General features: G+C 36.7%; 1 protein-coding gene across 5 annotated transcripts in view; it reads right to left on the bottom strand.

Annotated features, from left to right (window-relative positions):
- The window catches only part of KIF16B (kinesin family member 16B), a 370,689-nt gene that overhangs the window by 73,710 nt on the left and 275,056 nt on the right, over positions 1–21,923 (bottom strand). For all 5 annotated transcript variants that reach the window (XM_077115078.1, XM_077115089.1, XM_077115081.1 and 2 more), the window contains one exon: positions 12,873–12,962. In XM_077115078.1, the coding sequence (XP_076971193.1) occupies positions 12,873–12,962 (90 nt within the window). The remainder of the gene's footprint in view (positions 1–12,872; positions 12,963–21,923) is intronic.

The raw sequence follows: 21,923 nt of genomic DNA, 5'->3' as shown, positions 1-21,923 counted from the left end.
CAACGTTTTGTACATAACCAAAGTGTATTTCAAGTACAAAGGCCACAGACAAGAACATGAGGAAAATATATCAAAGTGTATTCTTCAAAAACACACTGCATGACAAAAAATAAGAGCACAATATAGAGATCTTAGGATTGAAGAAACCATGGTAAAGTAAATACTGTCTCTATTTAAACTCAAGAATGATGTATTATTTATGTATGAAAGAATATGAATGTTCTATACTTTGAAAATGTAAAAATAACAATTTTTAAAAATTGGTAGGTGGGAGTAAATAGAGTATGTAAATCTTATCTTTGTTAGCAGAGAGTCAACCGATAATTTATAAAATAGAAACATGTCACTGGAAAACTAGTGACTTTAGTGTTTTACTGTTTTTCATGATCTGTTTTTTTATAAACTTACAAATGTTTTAGAGGAATTTATATATCTTGCAGTAGAAAAACTTTTAATTTGAAGTTCAGTAATTTCTTCAGTTTCACTTCAGTTCCTTGTTCTTCTGTTTAATTCAAGAAAAATTAAATTTAATGTTTCTCTTAAAAATATATCTAGAATAGGCCTAATGTTATAAAGTTAGTTCATTCTTTCTTCCTTTTCTTTTTTCTCTCATTTCAATCTATTTTTATCAACTTACATCCTTTTATCTGTACGAATTCAGTAAGTACCAGAAAAATTCAAGTTCATTGAATTTTAACAGCAATTATATTTCGAGAACATTGGTAATTTGTTGCCTTTTTCTCATATTACTTGAAATTTTTATAGTGAGCATGCATCATTTTTATAGAAACAATAAAGAGTGATTATTCTTTTTACAAATTTAATCAAATAGTCAAATTAACACCGTGTGTGTTCTTTTAGTAACCGGGGATTTGGGGCAATCAGATTAAAAGTTATCAGCTCAGTGAAGACCTGGTTGTATAAGCCTAAGCAATGTCTACCACCACTATAGTTACTAGTTTTATTTTTTCTAATGAAGGAGTTGGGGTGCATGGGTAGTTCAATGGTAGAGTTTTGGCCTGCCGTTCAGGGGACCAGGTTAGATTCTGGGCCCATGCATTCCAAAAGAAAAAAAACAAAAACTCAAACATCCAACAAATAATGGTGCTGTGGTAATGGGATATTCACATAGAAAAAGAATGAAATGTGACCCCTACCATACAGCATAACAAAAAAAAGGATTGAACTAGGATTTCAAGATTTCCTTGTTTGTAACTCAGGTGGATGATGATTAAAATTTATCTGCGCTGAGTTAGAAGAGGCACTCTAGGTGCCATAGATATTTTACTAGTTATCTTGGCTATATTGACTGTGAGGAGTGTACATGACTGTCTGTAAAATCTTCATAGCATTCCTATTTGAAGTAAGGTTCAGATGTGTAAAGAGAAAATGGATCCCAATATAATAATCAAACATGTTGCTTAAAAAGGTTGTAGAACAGAAAAACGAGAGATACAAACAGGAACACAGCATTCATGAAAAAAAGTTAAAATGGCTTATTTCCCTGCTATAGCCATCACCCTTATAGCAGGAGTGGGAAATGATACAAACACATTTGAGCTCTTATGGGAAAACTGTATATTAAAATTAGAAATGATTACTGAGTTAAAATAAATTGGATATTTGAGAGTGATGTGGTAAGCCTAGAGAACACTGGAAGAAAATTTAACAACAGCCCTGGCCTATTTTGTATAATTATGAAATCTGATTATGCAGAGTAAACCATAGGAAACAAATGAAGATTAAAATAGCACATTTCTTTGGCCTAAGAGAAACATAACAAGTTTGTTTTGCAATTCAGTGAATGAAACACAGTCTAAAGATAAAAGGACTAAAATAAAAAGCCATTAGAAAAATGAAATCAATAACTTATAGGCCTACTGATTTCTTGAGAAATTTGTCTTTTTCTTCTTTAGTGCCTTGAGAGCTAACAACCCAAGTTATTAGCTTTATTTTGGACATTCAAACCAACAATCCCCTAATATTTAAGTTGAAAAATAAAGCTGTATGAAGAATTACAACAGTTAGAAAGCCACTTTGTAGACACTTATAACTAGCGTGGCCTAGTTTGTGAATTCCAGTTTTGGGGAAATGGAAGCATTAATATCCATTCATCTACCTATCTATCAAGTTAGCTAGCTGTACATTTATGTATGCATATTAGAAATACATAGTCAGCATTCTTTGTGTTGACATTGTCTCATTTCCTCATTATCCCAGACAGAGTGAAATATTCATCCAGCCGTTGATATGTTCCTTTCTAATTCCCAATTAACTGACAGACCAATTTTCTTCTAAGTCACCAAGCTCAAAGCCTGACTTCATTGTTTATTACAAATTACATTAATAATAAGATAGGTCAGCCAGTCGGCTGTCATTAAAAAAACAAATTAATCTAATAGAAAAGTTTGCTTTTATTAGAAGCTTTTTTCTCTGGCCAAATTCACTTTTTAGGTTAACCAAATCCTGTATTAAGTCCAGGTGGTCTTGGAGGCTGCAAACAGCCTAGGTTTTGATAAATGTTATAGTTTTTTTTTAGATATAAATAATGGCAGTTCTAAAATATAGGAAAAAATTAAAATGAGTAATAAAAAGTCTTGCCTACCTTCCATGATTTTATAACAACTGAGCAACTAAAACTGGATTATAAAATACTGAAAGAAAACAGAACAGATAATAAAGTTGTGGAGTCCTTATTAGTGAAAGGAAAACATGACTTCTGTAGTATCTATAAAAATGTACTTTACTCCATTCCCTATACAGTAGCTATTTTCTTTATTCTTATGATGCTTGGCTAGTATTCAAAAGATCAGAGAGAAAATTCTGCATATCACTATAATTGTTGAAATCAGCTATAACATGTCTTTTCTAAGCAGATGCACCTACATGATCACTTGGCATTGTCAGAAAAGTCCACACCCTGCAGGTTCATGGCTGTAAATTTCAGCCAGCTTTTGAGAAATGCAAATAAGAAAACTCATCAAAGGGCTGCCATAATTCTCACAGATGACTAGATGGGAACATTTCTGACCACTCAAAATTAATGGTAGGCCCCAAGGCCTTATACCAACAGCTGTCACTGAGACAAATACTCACAAACAAGCACTTCTCCAAGTTTAATTTGTTAGAAGCATAAGAAAGCAACTCTTCAAGACAACCTAGATGGCTTATTGAAGGAGCAATGAGCTACCATTAGACCTCTGATATGGTAAGCTAAGCATATCATATAATATTTACGGGCACCTGCTACCTGTCCAGCCCAGGGCTTGGCACAAACTAGACCTCATGAAATAGCAACTGAAATGAATGAGCAAGGCAGAATTCTTTGCTGGTGGTCCATGTGAAGCCACTAGAGATTACCATGAGGATATATCACTAACAGAATGCTATCCTGTTGTCACTGAAGTGCTAAACTTGGAGTCCTCCCATACACAAAACTATACTTGAAAATTTAGTTAGGATTGCACCAGCTTCTAGTTACATTTGCTATAAAGACTGTAGCTTTTTCCACATCAAATCTCATTCCTTCTTAAGCCCATGCCAATTTCATTCAGGCATGAACCAGTGAGAACAGATTTGAGAACACTGAAGCTACAACAATTTTGGAAAGTGAGAAACATTTAAGATTTGTAATTAATACTGCATTTTTAAGAATGAGTATGCAGTTGGACTAACTCAAATGTTTATATTTTCCACCTCTTACTATGAGGCTAATAGTCTCTTTCAGGGTCTGAGACACATAGGACTCATGTGCTCATGATATTAAATAGAAGGAACCCAATTTCTAGTTTAGGCACGGGGACTTGCTAGGCAATGAGTTTTTATAGGAAATAGATTTTCTTATCTTTGGTCTAATTTGGAGCATTCTGAAAAACCCCCTTTCTAAACAAACACAGTAATGGAGAAAGAGGCTCAGTACAAAGAACATGGAATCAGGGGGCGTGAACCTTGCTCCATTCCCTAAGTTGTGTTTGTGACCTTGAACAAAATTCTCTCTATGCATTTCATTCCTCGTTTCTAAAATGAAAAACTGTAGTAACCACTCTTAAGCCTCCTTGGAGTGCTGACATTTCATAACTTGCAAATTGCTCTAAGAACACTGCTATAGCAGTTTCTTGATGGTTGCAGAGAAAAGCCTGATGAATTTACCCTTCATATTCTTTAGTGATCAAAGAGACAATCAACATTTCTTCTCCACTGTCCAGGTTCAAACTAGCCTGTCAATATTGACAAGATTATTTGTCACCGGAAATTATCTTTGTTATTTAGTGATGCATAATAATGGAAAATCAATGAATATTCCCAAAATAGATGTAGATGGACAAGCAGTCTTAATCAGGTGTGCAGAGAGCAACACTTGGAGGACATTTTCCCCCTAACTTATACACTCCTGGGCCCCGTGCTTGATTCACTGGACTGGAATTTCTCAGTTTGGGCCTGTGTGCACATATTTTGGAAAACCTCCCCAAGTAATCATGAAGCCCTTCACTTCTACATAGTCCTCTGAAGCAGGGATTTGAATCCTGTTTATTGATCACATGTCAAGACTGGTGGGATACATGATACAGTTAGATGGCTAGGTTTCTGTTACGGTACCAGGTAAGAAAGCTAGCAGCATTCTAATTTTGCCTGCATAGTGGCTTGTTATTTAAAAATTCAAGGAGGCTGAAGGCTTGATGCAGCTGAATTTATCCAAGGCTTACGAGATGCTCCCTGTGGCTAGAGTTATAATTTGGATGGTGATTTGCAAATTTTATATTAAATTTAGAATGTTGGTTATAAAACCGTTTAGAATACATTTCAGAGACGGATGGTAAATAGATATCCAAGGTGAATACAAGGCCAATAGCTGGTTTCTTTCTTTCTTGCAAATTGTGTGTGTGTGTGCTGCTTTAGGAAAATTACTTGGAAAATAAAGAAGGTGATAAATGGTTTTATCAGCACAAACTGAAAGCTGTATACAAATTGAATAACCTCTTGCCTAATCGCTTTGTTCCTTCCCATTGGGCATCCAGAGACGCCAGATGTGAGACTGAGCAATTGTTCTAACACAGCAATCTTCCATTTTTGACTTGAAGGCTCTGAAAACATTTTTCTCCTCAGCTCTTTGTGAAGAAGAGAACCACCCTAGGGATGTGGCTGACTGAGGCTGATCATGTTTGACACATGGGGCCTCTAATGATTCACTGATTTTTCATGAACTGTGATAACTCAGTTATGATGCATACAAGCAACATGACCTATTTTATGTAACTTTGTATTCTAGACATGTACAGACTTTAAATATTCCCTTAGCACTTGTTTTGATCAAACATTTTAATATATAAAATATTTCATTTTCATGGTTTATCCTCTTGCCTCTAGGCAGACCAATACAAACTGGCTTCATAATCACTCCTAGTTAAGAATGTTATAAAATGGCCCTTCATGATCAATTCCAATACTTAGTCATTTTCAAAGTGAGACAATTCTCCCAAGAGGAGAAGTGGCCATTAGGCTCTACCACCAAAATGGAAGACTGCAAGTTTACTAAAACCAACCCCTCTCAACACCAGGGTGGCATCACAGAACCTCCTCGATGCAGCAGCTCTTGCACTGCATCTCTCAACCTCTAAAGGCTCAAGCTTTTCTCCATTAAGTACATTCAAGTCTGCTAGATGAGGCATCGAGAAAGAGGTGGAGGGAGTACTATGTCGTCACTGTTCATTCTAATGGTTGATAAGGAGATGTGGTTTTATAAATAGTTTTTCTTTTCTCTTTTCAGGTTCTTTGTGAACTACGTTTTTGTCTTAATAGACTCTCAGACAGTGATGTGAACCCATAGGCAAACTTCATGGACAGGAGACATAAGCTGCAACTCTAGCTTTTGCTCAGAGAAAAGAAAAGGAACACTTAACAAGGCTTTCTTTCTGAGCTCATAGCTTGACTGATATTTAAAGGGATTATCCTGATTTTAATAGAGCAAAATAAATACATAGTCTTATACAGATAAAGAGCATTGGGGAATGATTTGCATGATAAAACTTCAAAGACACGCTATCTAGAAGATGCTCCATTATACTTCCTAGCTGCTTTTAATAAAACATTTTTATCTGAGGCTCTCACAATCTTTTACAAACTAGCTGAGGCATTATCATTTTACAGATGTGGAATTTGAAAACATAGGGTTTAATGTGATTAAGATTCCACACAAGGTCAATGAAGGGAAGTAGAGAATGAAAGTCAGAAGGAGCTATTATTTTATGTGAACAAAATCAGTGTATCAAGAGGACAAAGCAATTCAAAACAAAAGGAAAAAAATTATTTGGAATTCAGAAGAAACTGCTGATATTGGAACAGATGCATAAAGAAAAGGAAAAACAGCAATTAAAAACCCTGAATTACATAGTATCACCAGCAAGAAGAACTTGGCTCACTAATACAGTTTATCTAAAAATCAAGGGACATAACACGTGTGCATCATCCAAGGTCACCTGCAGCCAATCCGTTCTTCTTTTGTATTATAGAGGGAGAATGATTTAGTTTTCTTTTTTTAAATCCATGAAATTTGTCATCATACAAGAAACCGTGGGCTAAATTTTTCTTTGGTTTTTGCTTTTATCCCCACCTCCTTATAGTTTTATAGAACTCTGAGGCCATTTTTGATTCATAAGTCCATTAGGTTCCTTCTATTTTTTCCAAAGCTATATCTCGTATCTAATAAATAACTATTTACTATTTTAATTGTTCCACCACTCAAGTGCACATAAAGTATCTCTGAGGGGTCTTCAGTTAACTACCTCATCATTCTCCATTGGGAGGCCTTATAGTAAATAGCCATGGCAGTGTGCCTACAAAGGGATTAGAAGTAGCTGAAAATGGTAAAGGAATTCTTAAAACCTCGTTAATAGGGGTAATGCCCCACAGGATTCTTAGCCTACCTAACTTCTGCGGGTTCTACCCTCATCTTGGTTATTTGTAAATTAAGATCTTCTGAGATATCTGTAATTTATAGAACTATCTTTAAGAACATTTAAGCAACTATCCAATTTCTACATAGAGAAAATCTTGTACAAGTGGACCAGAAGTCATGTAGAACATATGTTCAAGAATGTTCACAGGAATGTAGCAAAACTATGGAATCACCCAAATGTCCCTAATAGGACACTGAAAACCTGGTAAGGTGGTGTATTCGTTTGTTAAATGCTGCCAGAATGCAACATACCAGAAATAGAATGACTTTTACAAGGAGAATTTAATAAGTTATAAGTCTAAAGTTCTAAGCCCATAAAAATGGACGAACTAAGGCATCCAGATAAAGATACTTTAATTCAAGAAAGGCTGATGGGTCTGGAGCACCCCTTTCAGCTGGGTAGTCATGTGGCTGCCATCTGCTAGTCACTTCTTCCTGGGCTCTGTTGCTTTCAGCCTCTGTTCCTATGGGGGTTCCTCGCTTTGTTTCTCTGGGCCTAGCTTTAATCTCTTGGCTTTCCTTGGCTCTCACCAGGTTCTGGCTTGCTTAATATCTCACGTAGACATCACCTGGGCTCCAAGCATCTCCAAATATCTGTGTCTCTGTTCTGAGCTCTCTCCAAAATGTTTCCCCTTTTAAAGGATTTCAGTAAACTAATCAAGACCCACTCTGAACGGGTGGAGTCACATCTCCATCTAATCAAAATGCCACGCCCACAACTGGGCTTGCCACACCTCTGTGGAGATAATTTAATCAAAGGTTTCCATAACAGTATTGAATCAGGATTAAAAGAAATAGCTGCCCTCCCTCCCACCCCGTCAAGATTAGATCAGGATTAAAACATGGCTTTTCTGGGGAATATAATATTTTCAAACCAGCAAAGGTGGCATATGCCAACTTCGTTACCAGGCCACACTGCTCATGGTAAAAAAGACCTCCAGCTGGTAAATTACTTCTGGACTGGGGGAACGATAAGATATCTGGTAGGAAGTCATAGCTCTGAGCCTCTCTGAGTGAGATGACACTTATAGTGCAGCATTTCCCTGTGGGGACCCTGGAAGTGATGCCCTACAGAGTTGGTACAAGACAAAGTGGTTCCCTTGGGGCATGGGAATTCCATACCAGAGCAGGTCCTACACTTGCCCATGTGGATCTCATTCTGTACTTAAGCAAAGAGAACAGTTTTTGGACATTTCTATAGACTGCTGCAGAGGATGCTGTGAATTCCCTCCCATGGAAGAGAAACATCTCCCCCGCCCTCTGGTATTTAGCCATGGTTCCTACCTATATCCACCTGAGGCAACCTTTGGTAAATATGGCCAATAGGAATCTTGTGAGTCTGAATGTGTAGTATATAATTTTAGACTAAGTTTGACTGTAAGTAAAAGTTTTAAGTTGAACAAAACCTTCTCTATCTTGGCAACTGTATTATAAATTCTGTCTATTTTGGATGTAAGTATGCTTTTTAATGATTTATCTGCTTGATGAAAAATCTAGAACTTTGTACAATTTCGTTAAATCTAATGTGTATCATTAGGAAATATATACTATCAGCCATTTTGGTATCCTTGCAATTATGAGAGCAAGAATTGTTCCATACTTCCACAGAAATAATGAACCTAACCTGGTGATGGAGTGAGGTAAATTAAAACTGCTCCAACATGACTATGAAACCAGTTGTTCATGAGAGGAAGTTTTTCAGATCCTTCCATATGGACCGGCTGGCTTTCTTGAAGTTATGTCTTTAACATATCAAGACCATTTTAAAGTAGTTGATGATTAATTCAAGAAGATTAACATTTTATACAGAGAAGGCAATAATACAAGCAATAACAGGAACAATCATAACTGATGGATACCTACTAAACATTTACTGATTTGAAGTCCCAACAAACTCTTAGCAAGTAAGAGTCTATGAGGTTAAGCTGCATAAAAGAAAACCCAATTTTATGAAAAAAAAAGTTGATATTCAATTTGATATTTAAAGCTTCACCTTGAAAATGTTAAATGTACAATGCTGTTCTCCTCTCACTGAAATAAGATCTATTTAAATCTAGAGTACATATGCTAACTATTTCTAGAGATAAAGATTTTTTCTTTTCATTTACTATTTCTTTTGATTTAGACCTAGGAACTAGTATCAAATACCTGGGCTTCTATCCCAGCTTCACCACTAACCAATTGTGTAACAACAGGCAAATCATTCATTTCTCTCAGTCTCAGTTTCCACACCTGTAAAATGGAGATGTAATCGCACCCAACTTAACGGAGCTTCCATGAGAGCTACGGGTCATCATGAACGGCCAGTGTCCACCATAGCACCTGGACACTGTAAGCATTTAGGAAATGCCTCGGAGCTGTGGCTATGGACAAGGACAATGGACTTGATGCACACCCCTCAGGGTTCCTAACTGTACTGCCTCCCTTTGATCATGCCATCTCTGTCTTGGGAGTTTACCACATGGCTTCATCACACTCCTCATCTTCAAATATGTGCATACACACATCTGTCAGTTTTCTTTCATGACTAATATTTCTTCATCCTTATGAAAAGGAAATTATACTTCACAAAGTACATTCAACAAGGAAAGGCAATTTTCATTCTCGACCAACATCTACATCGTGACCCTGACTTCAGGAAAAGGGCTCCTGTGAGCAGCAGTTATCAATAAACATAATAGTCTCAACACTGAAACTTAGCCAGAAATTGAAACAGCAGTAAAGTGAAATTTTTTAACTACTGTTGATCCAAACAATGACCTTTTTTCTAAAAGAAGGTTCTTAATATCTCTCTTCCTTAAGCTCTAGGCTTATATCCTACTTTCTTTGTGACATTTACAACTGGGTCTTTAATAGCCTCAAATTTAATATTCCTAAAACAGAATTTGGGATTTGAGCTCTCCACCGCCCCAACAATCCAGTCTCTATACAGCCATCAAATGACCTTTTAAAAATTAAACTGGACCATTTTGTTTCCTTTCCACTGCACTAAAAATAAATGTCAAGGTTCTACATGATCAGTCCCTCCTGAACTCTCTGCCCTCATTCCTACCAGTCTTGGGATATTTTACAGACCTTTTTTGTTGTTACAGTCTCTCAGGCTCGATCCAACCCAAGGGCCTTTGCATTTGCTGTTTCCTCTACCTAAAATGTGCTCACCTCTAGGTTTTCATGACTGGGTCCTTCTCAATATTCAGATCTCAAAGTATCATTCTTTCAGAACAGCTTTCCCTGTCTGCAACAGCAAAAGCAGACTACATTACACTCCTCCTGCCACACTATCACACTGTCTTGTTTTACTTTCTCTGTAGCACTTAACATTTTCTGAATTAGCTTATCTGTTTTCTTTGCTTATTGCTTTTTCTCTTGCTTCACAAGAGATGGGAATGTAGCTGTCTTGTTCAAACCTGTCTATTCACAGCACAGTTGTTTAATAAAGATTCAGGAAACAGTGACAGATGAATAAGTGAAGCCAGCTTGGTTTTCTTTATCTGAGTCACAATTATTTGCAACATTTTTTTTACTAGAGAAGTTGTGAAGAACAATCATGCATAAAATACAGGTTTTCCCACCAGCAACATTTGCATTGGTAAGCAAAATTTATTACAATTGATGACAGCACATTTTAAAAATAATTCTATTTCATAAAAATAGTTACATTTGTTAAAACTGACAAGAGATTATTCAAGTAGTACTATTAACCACTGCCCACAGTTTACATAGGGGTATTTTCTCCCATATTCTGAGCCTATTATCATTATTATTATTCATGTATGTCTTCATTTTATTACTTATCTCCTTTTAACTGGATAAAAGGGGTGATAGTCCTAAGGTGCAACATGTTTCGAAACTTTACCACTTTGAAGTTTGAGATTTTTACATGTGTGATGATCTCTGCTCATTCATTTTGCCTGGTACTGGGTGGCCCCTTTGATTTATAGGTTCACATAATTCTCAACCTCAGGTAAATATTCTATATATCTATAAAGACTGGTTCTGGCATTTTCTTTAAAAACACTAATTAGAGCTGTGCATTGACTCTTTGCAGACTCTCTTAAATATCCTTCACCTCAAATTTCAGCTAAAATGCCATCTTGGCAGACAGCCCTACCCCAAAACTACCATATAACAAAGTGCCTGCCACCCTCTGTCTCACTGCTCTTTACTGATATTTTTCATCTATAAGTCATGTAATTTGCTTTAAATAACATGTGCCACATGGCATGTTTACTCCTTAAGTGTTAGTTACCTTTTTTTCTTTGTTTATTGTCTGGTTCTCCCATAACAATTTAAAATATAAAAAAGAAGAGACTTTTGTTCTTGTCCACTAATGTGTTAATGGAATCTAGAAAATGTGCCTACACAGAATGGCATTTTAATGAATAAAACAATCAATATGAAATAAATACAATCATGGGATGTAATGATGTATGTTTACGTATGTGGTAAACATATATATTTTTTATGTATACATGTGCATATATACAAATATAATATACATGTATATGTATGTGTGTGTGTATCTTGGTAAAGTTTGTATCCTAATTTAAGCAAATTGCTTTTTCCATCTATTATTGTGGGAATTCAATGATGTTAATACAATATGCAAAATCTGTAAATTATTAAATATGGATGTCATAACTTATAACCAAGCAATTAATAAGCTACAAAACTCCCTTTAAAAATAAACTGCTCCACACATTTAATATATACATAATACTTGTACATTTTTGTCAGTATTGATTTGATACCTGAGTGTAAATTGCAGGAAGTAACTTGACCTATGTGCAGTTACGTCCGGAGCAGAAGTCTCTTGGGAATGCTAAGCAAAAATTCACATATGAAGCTTTCATTTTTAATGGGATATTATAAACAAAAACTTAATGTCACAATTTCAGAGATAGCTTAATTTCACCTGAACTCAGACTCTTCGACACATAAGAAATCGTTTCATTTACGAAAAGGTATTGCTCTCTATAGCATGTATCTGACAAGAAAGGGCAGAAAGCCTAGGAATGTTAAATAAACAGTCTACTTAATAGGAACCAAATTAGGGACAGGTTTCTTCCTAAGATTTTTTTTTTTTTGGAAGTCATAGGAAACTATAAAAACAGTACTGAAAAGTAATAGTCAGCGAAAGCAGACAGGCCAATAATTAGACAGTGACTGTGGATTGATTTGCTATGATTCAAACCAAAATCATCAAAGAGCTGTGTCCATACTAGGCTTCCTTTAACTGAAGTAAAATAATAATAATAACAATAATAATACATTTACTTGGAACATACACATTCATTCAAGGTATTCTTTACTTGCTTAAACATATTTTAAACGCTAGTCTTTGTCCATAAGAGAAATGACTGTTAATGTATCAATACACACTAGATACCTGATTTAATGCAAGAAATGCCTCCTTGCTTCCAGATAATTCCATACTTTCTATCTAACCCCCTCCTATCTGATGGCAAAATACTTTTCATGACATGACTTTTCATTAAATGGTAGTCTAAGTATTATTGTTGTTTTTTTTAAGAGAAGAAAGGCAAATCTTAAATGAGCAATTTATTACTATTTAATTTTAATAGCTCTCATTCACAGTTGAGAAGTCATAAATTGATTAAAACATTTATTTTAAATTTATCACACAATTTAAGAAAATGATAGAGTTTATTTACTGCTACAGATTACTTTCATATGTTCTAAAAAAATGTTTAATTCTATAGAATAGAAATGGAACAAAGGACAAAAATTAAGAAGCTATCTTTGGTGGATGCGTTAACTCAAATAAACTTAGTAACACTTTTACGAGCAAAAAACAAAGACCGAGAGTAAGGGAGTGAGAGAGATGTTGATCTGCTATCAGCTAATTTACTTCATAAAGTAAATATTCTTATTGGGAGATAATTAATTCATAACTTACCTCTGCATATTTTAACTTCAGTGTTTTATGCATTTCTCGAAAACGACTGTAACGCCTGAATATCGTCCAGGTCTCGTCTAGGACGGTTATCTATTAGTCCAGCAAATTGAAGAAAGAACAAGTGATTAATTTTTTTTTAATAAGATAACTTAAAAATTAAATTTAAAAAGTGATTAGGTGATTAGGGGGCAGCCACAGTGGCTCAGCAGGCAGAGTTCTCGCCTGCCATGCGGGAGAGCCAGGTTCGATTCCTGGTGCCTGTCCACGCAGAAAAAAAAAAAAAGAAAAAGTGATTAGGGAAGATGGCAGAATAGGACAGGCTGAGTTCACCCCTGCTCCAATAAACAGCTAAAAAAGTGACAGAAAAATGACTGGGACAGTACCTCCAGGGTACGAGTGACCTGAGAGGGTTTTCTGTACTATATAGGGAGGTCCTGGATGAAAAAGCAGAGGACTTGGGAAATTGGGTGAGTGTGCTGGGTCATAACTCAACCAGGGACAAGAGGTGGTGCCCAGGAAAGTGCCTGCCCTTGTAGCTAGCCTGGGAGATCAGCCTCCTCAGCTCCACAACTGGGAGCTCCCTTCGGGAACCTGGAAGGCAGCAAACTTGCTTTCCCTGAACACAGAGACCATCCAGCTAGTACACAGAGCCCATTGCTCCCCTTTCCATACGGAGGCCAGGAGGCCGTAGGAGTGCATGGATAGACAGGAAGCAAGTCACGCTGCTCCCACCCTGCACCCCACCCCATAGCCCTGTCCCACACCTCAGGAGCTAGAATACCCAGTTCCAAAGTCCAAGATCATTCCAAGAGTCCAAAAGCAGAATTGGTGCTGAGGTGTACAGTGCCAACCAGGGTTGGTGGCTTTTAGCACACATGGGGACCAGTGGACATGGCTGGAATTGCAGCAGGTCTCCATCCAGATCACCCAGCTGCGGTAGTCAGATAAAGGTGGAGGGAAGGGAAGACGAGGCACAAGGCCGCCATCTGCTGGGAAGAAACGGTAAGTGCAGTCTGGCAAACTGCCTATCTGCTAAACCTCAAGTAGAATCCCATCCTCTGTGTGAGGTCCTGCCCTTGGTTTGGCAGGGAATTACTGATGAACCAAGTGCAAAGGGAGACATTCAATGCAAATCCAAGCAAATACAAAATCTTAGGTGACTGAGGTAAATCAACTTTCAAAATAACCCTATCAAGATAATCAAATGTCTCAAAGTCGACCAAAAAACCACAAAGTATAAAATGTGGGCAGATATGGCCCAGCCAAATGACCAAATTAAAACACTGAAGGAGACAGGGAATTTGAAACAACCAATCAAAGATGTTATGCAAACCTCCTAAATAAATTCAATGGGTTGGCTAATGACTTAAGACCAAGAAGACACTAGAAGAGGATAAAAAAGAATTTGAAAGAATAAATAGAAAACTAGCAGATCTCACAGAGATGAAAGATACTATAGACCAAATTAAAAATATACTACAGACACACAGCAGCGGTTTTGAAGAGGCAGAACAAAGATTAAGTGAACTAGAAGCAGGGCAATTGAATTCGAATGCACAGAAGAGCGATGACAAGAAAGAGAAAAATCTGAATTGGATCTCAGGGGAACAGACGGACAACACAAAGTGTAGAGATGTAAGAATCACTGGTGTCACAGAAGGAGAAGAGAAGTGTAAAGGGCTAGGAAGTTTAGCTGAGGAGATAATAGGAGAAAATTTTCCAACCCTTACAAAAGACATAAATATGCAAATAAAAGAAACCCAACGATCCCCAAATAGAATAAATCCAAACAAGCCTACTCCAAAACACATACAAATCAGTCTATAAAATGTTGAGGTAGAAAGTCATGAAAGCAGCAAGAGATAAGTGATTCACCACATATATGGGAAACCACGTAAGACTGAGTTTGGATGACTCAATAGGCACTGTGGAGGTGAGAAGGCAATGGTCTATTATATTTAAGATTCTGAAAGAGAAAGACTTCCAGCCAAGAATTCATTATCCAGCTAAGGTGACCTTAAAAAGTAAGGGAGAAATTAAAATTTCCACAGACAAACGAAGGCTGAGAAAATGTGTCAACCAGAGACCTGTCCTGAAAGAAATAGTAAAGGAAGTTCTGACAGCTGAAAAAAAAGAAAAAAAAAAAGGCAGGAGAGAGAGAGAGGTTGGGAGGAGGACATAGAACTGAAGAGTACCAGTAAGGGTAACTTAAAAGATAAAAAGAGAGGGAGTGAAAAGAATATACAGATGTGGCAAAACAAACAAACAAAAAAACATGAGATGGTAGGTTCAATAAATACCTTTACAATAATTTTGAATGTTAATGGACTAAACTCACTAATTAAAAGACACAGATTGGCAGAATGCATTAAGAAATATGATCCATCTATATGCTGCTTAGAAGAGATTCATTTTAAACCCAAGGATACAAATAGATTAAAAATAAAAGAATAGAGAAAACATTCCATTCAAGTCGTAACCAAAAGAAAGTAGTATAGTATAGTTATACTAATACAGACAAAATGGACTTGAAATTAAAGACATCATAAAAGACAAGGAAGGACAGTACATATTAATAAAATGGACAATTCACCAAGAAGAAATAACAATCATAAATATTTATATTCCTATTCAAGGAGTTCCAAAGCACATGAAGTAAACATTGGCAAAACTGAAGGAAGCAACAGACATTTCAATAATAACAGTGGGAGAGTTCAATATACCACTCTCCTCTCTAGATAGAACAACTAGGCAGAGGATCAACAAGTAAATAGAGAACTTAAACAATTTGATAAATGAATTAGAACTAACAGACATATATAGATCGTTACACCCAGAATATATATTTTTCCCTAGTGCTCATGGAATGTTCTCCAGGATAGATCACGTGCTGGGGTAAAAAACAGGTCTTTATAAGTTTAAGACAACAACGTGGGACATGACTCTCAGGGATGAGACTCACACAGGCACCATGGAATTGACAACGCCCTCCTGACCAAAAGGGACAAAGAAAAGGTATCAGTCACTAAGAGACTTCAAATAGAGTCAAGAGGCTATTCTAGAGGCTACTCTTATGCAAGCTGTAGCTAGATATTGCTAATTACCACGGTCTGCAAACCACAACCAACAGTATCCTGTTAATCCTAAAGAACACCCAGGGCTCTATATGCGATTCTACAAAGTTTCACACACTAAGATTCCTTTCCAGAAACCTACAACCTCCAGATGGTTCCTAGGTCAGATAAGTTCAGAAACTCAGAGTGTGGAGCCACACCAAGAACATCAACTAGTTCCGTCCCCCATCCCATATTGTCAACATCCTTTTCTAACGTGAAAAAGTTAAAATGGACATAGCTCAAATGCCCCTAAAGATCTGTAGAAGGATCAAGGGAGAAGAAGGAGCTATAACACAGAAAATAGTATTTAACAAATAAGATTGACTGCTGAATCATTATACTGATATTTCTTTTAGTCTCCAGTGTCTTTGATCAGCTAGAAGCAAAAACCTGAAATTGTGAAACTGTATCCAAAAGCAAACTTTGAAATCTATTCTATAACTCCTTGCTACAGTGTACTTTGAAATTTATTGTTTTTTTGTAGATATATTTCACAACGAAAAGTATTTGAAAAAAAACAAAACAAAAAGTAATTAGCACGTAAAATTTCTTCAGAACTGAAAATACTAATCGAGCTGCATAAATAAGACTTATAAACAATAAGTGCACTCTACTTGATTGAGCATGCATCTTTGGGTCCCAAATCTACTTACAAGAAATCCCACGGAATTTACATTTTTACATACTGAAAATTAAAATTTTCAGTTACAACGTTCCTTTATAAAATGTCACATGTAGGTCACCAGATGCTGCCACCATGGACAAAAAGGAAAGAAAAAGACAGAAGGAAAAGCAACAAAGAAACAGGAGGAGAAGAGGAAGAAGAAGGAAAAAAAGAACAGAATGAAGAGGGGAAGAAGGACAGAGTAGAGAAAAAGAAACTTACTTTGTCTCAATGATTATTAGTAAAAAATAACAATTTATTTTGCTTTTTTCAGATGAAGAATTATTAATCCGTTCCTGTTGGATGGGCTGAAGGGGTAGAAATATCAGCGTATATCAGCTCACATCATATTCATGTACCCGTGGCAAGGAGACACTGGTAGACCCCACCAGCTTTTACAACAGCGCCAAAAGTGCAGGCTAACTCCTCCCAATCTAACCTACTTCCAATTGCCATTTGTAGACTATTAAGTCTCAAATTATCATCTCCAATTCTCATGGAACCCCAGCCATTTTCTAGACTGCTCATTTTCCAAGGAGACAAGTGAAATGATTTGGGGGTGTACAAGGATGTACATTTTTAATTTTACTCATTCTGGTCTGATACTCATTTTCTTTCACTTTTTTTTATTGTATACTATAACATATATACAAAGCAAAGAAATAAAACTGCAATAGCTTCCAAAGCACTCTTCAAAAAGTGGTTACAGAATAGATCCAGAGTTTGTCATGGGCTACCATACAATGCTCTCATATTTTTCCTTCTAGCTGCTCCAGAATATAGGAGGCTAGAGGGCTTAAATATTTTCTTATAATCACAATCAAATTTTTTCCTTCTTTTTTTGTGGACAATAACATATATACAAAAACGCTATAAATTTCCAAGTACAGCACCACAATTAGTTGTAGAGCATATTTCAGATTTTGACATGGGTTACAATCTCACAATTTTAGGGTTTTACTTCGAGCTGCTCTAAAATACTGGACACTAAAAGAGGTTTCAATTCAATGATTCAACACTCATATTCATTTGTTAAGTCCTATTTTCTATGTATAACTCCACCATCACCTTGATCTTTCCATACCTCTCTTTGGGGTTGTTTGGACTTTGACAATCCTAATTCTTTTGATATTGGAAGGGTGTGTCACTAATATGGGGTAGGGAGGGGGAACTAACTGATGTTCTGGAGAGGCTGGGCTAGGTTTCAGGATTTATCTGGACCAGGGACCTATCTGGAGGTTGTGGGTTTCTGGAAAGTTACTCCAGTGCATGGAACTCTTGTGGAATCTTATATACAGCCCTAGGTGTTCTTTAGATTGGGTGGCATGGTCCTGCTTGGGGGTTGGCAGTATGATAGGTAGCAAAGTCTAACTGAAGCTTGCATAAGAGCAACCTCCAGAGTAGCCTCTTGACTCTATCTGAAGTCTCTCTACCACTGATACTTTATTAATTACATTTCTTTTCCCCCTTTTGGTCAGGATATAATTGTTGATCCCATGGTGTCAGGTCTGGAGTCATCCCCGGGAGTCATCTCCCATATGGTCAGGGAGACTCTCACTCCTGGACGTCATGTCCCACGTAGGGGGAAGGGAAATTAATTTCACTTGAAGAATTAGGATTAGAGACTGAGGCCACATCTGAGCAACAACAGAGGTCCTCCAGAAGTAACTCTTAGGCATGCCTACAGGTAGTCTAAGCTTCTCCACTACCTACATAAGCTTCATAAGAGTAAGCCTCATGATCAAGGACATGGCCCACTGACTTGGGTATCCCTAAAGTTTGAGATAGTATCAGGAGATTCCCTGATGGTAAAATTTAATTGTTCCATAGTCTTTCTCCCCTACCTCAGGAGACTCTGCCAATACTTTCTGATAATCTGCCTAATACACTCCAGGATGTTTCCAGGCATTACAACAAAAAATAAAGGACCTCTTTCTTATTCTCTGCTTCCTGTGTTTCAGTTGAGGTTGAATCAGATTATGTACTATAGAAAATTTCAGTTCCAGATCAAATAAACCTTTCTTCCACTGGTCTCAAAGAGTATATGTGGTTCAAAATATAGACACTGTCTTCCTTACCCTTATGTTCTGAATTACTTTAACCCCAATCTGTTTGGCTTCGTTCTTATCTCTAAATATCAGGTTATATATATAAAACAGCCTCTCAAAATCCAGAAATAACAATCATAGCGACTTAATGTGTCTGCTCTACAAGCTTACAGTCTAGGCCCCTGTTTTCTTATGAGCATTTTCTAAAGGTGACCATACCATTTGTTGTTTTTTTTGTTTCTGGCTTATTTTGTCTCACCAAATGTCCCACATGTTCATTCACGTCATTGCATGCCTCACCATAGTCTTCCTTTTTGTAGTAGCACAACATTTGTTCATAAGTACACACTATCATTTGCCAATCTACTTCTCTGCCAGTGCATCCTTCAGCCTCCTGCAGTCATTGGGCACCATGTAGTGGGCCCAAAGTCCACATTACACCAACACTCTCAATTTTAGATAATTTCATTGCTCCCAAGAGACAGAAAACCAATAAACAAACCCTCACAAATAGGAAATCTAAACCTCCTCTTAACTCTTGTTCCTCACCCCATTATTTACCTCTGCTGTTGTTGTGGTAGTGCTGATGGTTTCCTTTTGAACATAGGTCACAGCATGCAATAGCAGTTTTCCCCCTGTACCATGGACTTAAACACTTTATACGAGAATCATATTTTTGAAGTAATTCTTATGAGAACTCATTTATATTTCTAGTGCGCATCAGTGGGACACGTAGGTCTATAAAACTCTTTTCAATCTTATTCATCTTCAATATAGTAATATTACTTCTAAACCCACTACAGAATCACCTGCACTCCTATCTATTCCCTTACACTGGCCCCCAAATCCTCTTGGGATTCAACCTTCTTAGCTATCAGTTTACCCAATTCTAGCTTTTATGTATCTCTAAGTCCCCTATATTCTGTATTATAAGCCTCTGATTATACCTTTATGCTGGTCATAAAAGTGGAATCATACAGTCTCTACCTTTTTGTGTCTGGCTAATTTCACTCAGCATTATGTCCTCAAGGTTCATCCATCTTGTCATGTGCTTCAGGACGTCATTTTGTCTTACTGCTGCATGATACTCCATTGTATGCATATACCACATTTTGTTGATCCACTCTTCTGTTGATGGGCATCTGGCTTGTTTCCATTTTCTGGCGATTGTGAATAATGCTGCTATTAACATCGGCGTGCAAATGTCTGTGTCATTTGTTTCAGCTCTTCTGGGTATATACCTAGTAGTGCTATTGCTGGGTCATAGGGCAACTCGATATTTAGTTTCTTAAGGAACCACCAAACAGACTTTTATAGTGGCTGCACCATTATACGTTCCCACTAGCAGTGCATGAGTGTTCCAGCTTCTCCATATCCTCTCCAACATTTATAGTTTCCTGTTTGTTTAATAGCAATTATTCTTATAGGTGTGAAGTGGTATCTCATTGTGGTCTTGATCTGCATTTCACTTATAGCCAGTGAAAATGAGCATTTCTTCATATTCTTTTGAGCCATCTGTATTTGCTCTTCAGAAAAATGCCTATTCATATTTTTGGCCCATTTTGTAATTGGATTGTTTGCTCTTTTGTTGTTGAGTTGTACAATTTCTCTGCATATACAGGAAATCAAACCTTTGTCTGATATGTAATTTCTAAATATTCTCTCCCATTGAGTTGGCTGCCTCTTCACCCTTTTGACAAAGTGCAGAAGCATTTGATTTTGAGGAGTTCCCATTTATCTTTTTTTTTCTTTTGTTGCTCGTGCTTTGGGTGTAAAGTTTAGGAACCTACCTCCTACTAATAGGTCTTGAAGATGTTTTCTTACATTTTCTTTTAGAAGCTTTATGGTGCTAGTTCTTATATTTAGGTGTTTCATCCATGTTGAGTTAATTTTTGTATAGGGTGTAAGACAGCGGTCCTCTTTCATTCTCTTGGCTATTGATATCCAGTTCTTCCATGCCCAATTATTGAAAAGACTATTTTGCCCTAGTTAAGAGGATTGGGGGCCTTGGCAAAAATCAGTTGACCATAAATTTGGTGGTCTTTTTCTGCACTCTCGATTTGATTCCATTGGTCAATGCTTCTGTCTTTGTGCCAGTACCATGCTGTTTTGACCACTGTGACTTTATAATAGGTTTTAAAGTCAGGGAGTGTTAACCATCCCACTTCGTTCTTCTTTTGGGGGATGCTTTTAGCTATTTGGGGCTTCCTTCCCTTCCAAATGAATTTGGTAATTAGCTTTTCCAAATCTTCAAAGTAGGCTGTTGGAATTTTGATTGGTACTGTGTTGAATCTGTAGATCAATCTGGGGAGAACTGACATTTTAACTATATTTAGCCTTCCTATCCATGAGTAGGGAATGTCTTTCCCCCTATTTAGATCTCCTTTGACTTCTTTTAGCAATGTTATATACTTTTCTGTGTACAAGTCATTTTATGCCCCTAGGTAAGTTCATTCCTAAGTATTTGATTCTTTTAGTTGCTATTTTGAATGGAATTTTTTCTTTAACTGACTCCCTAGCTAGGTCATTGCTTGTGTATAGAAATGTTACTGATTTTTGCACATTAATTTTATATTCCACCACTTTGCTGAATTTGTTTATTAGCTCAAGTAACTTTGCTGTAGATTTCTCAGGATCTTCCAAGTATAAAATCATATCATCTGCAAATAATGACAGTTTATCTCTTCCTATCCAATTTGGAGGCCTTTATTTCTTTGTTTTCCCCGATTGCTCTAGTTAGAACTTCTAGTACAAAGCTGAATAATAGTGGTGACAGTGTGAATCCTTGTCTTGTACCTGATCTTAGGGGAAGACTTTCAGTCTTTCTCCATTGAGTGCAATGCTGGCTATTGGTTTTTCATATATTCCCTTTATCACACTGAAGTAGTTACCTTTGATTCCTATCTTTTGGAATGTTTTTATCAGAAAACGATGGTGACTTTTGTCAAATGCTTTTTCAGCATCAATAGAGATGATCATGTGATTTTTCCCTTCTGATTTGTTAATGTGCTGTATTACATTAACTGAAGTTCCTATGTTGAACCATCCTTGCATTCCTGGTATAAACCCCTTTTGGTCATGGTATATAATTCTTTTAATGTGCTGTTGGATTAGATTTGCTAATATTTTATTGAGAATTTTTGTATCTATGTTCATCAGGGAGACTGGCCTGTAGTTTTCCTTTCTTATAACAGCTTTACATGGTTTTGGTATTAAAATAATA

This window comes from Tamandua tetradactyla, chromosome 1 (assembly GCF_023851605.1).
Source record: "Tamandua tetradactyla isolate mTamTet1 chromosome 1, mTamTet1.pri, whole genome shotgun sequence".
NCBI classification, from domain to species: Eukaryota; Metazoa; Chordata; class Mammalia; order Pilosa; family Myrmecophagidae; genus Tamandua; species Tamandua tetradactyla.
This window is presented reverse-complemented; position numbering and strand designations above follow the sequence as displayed.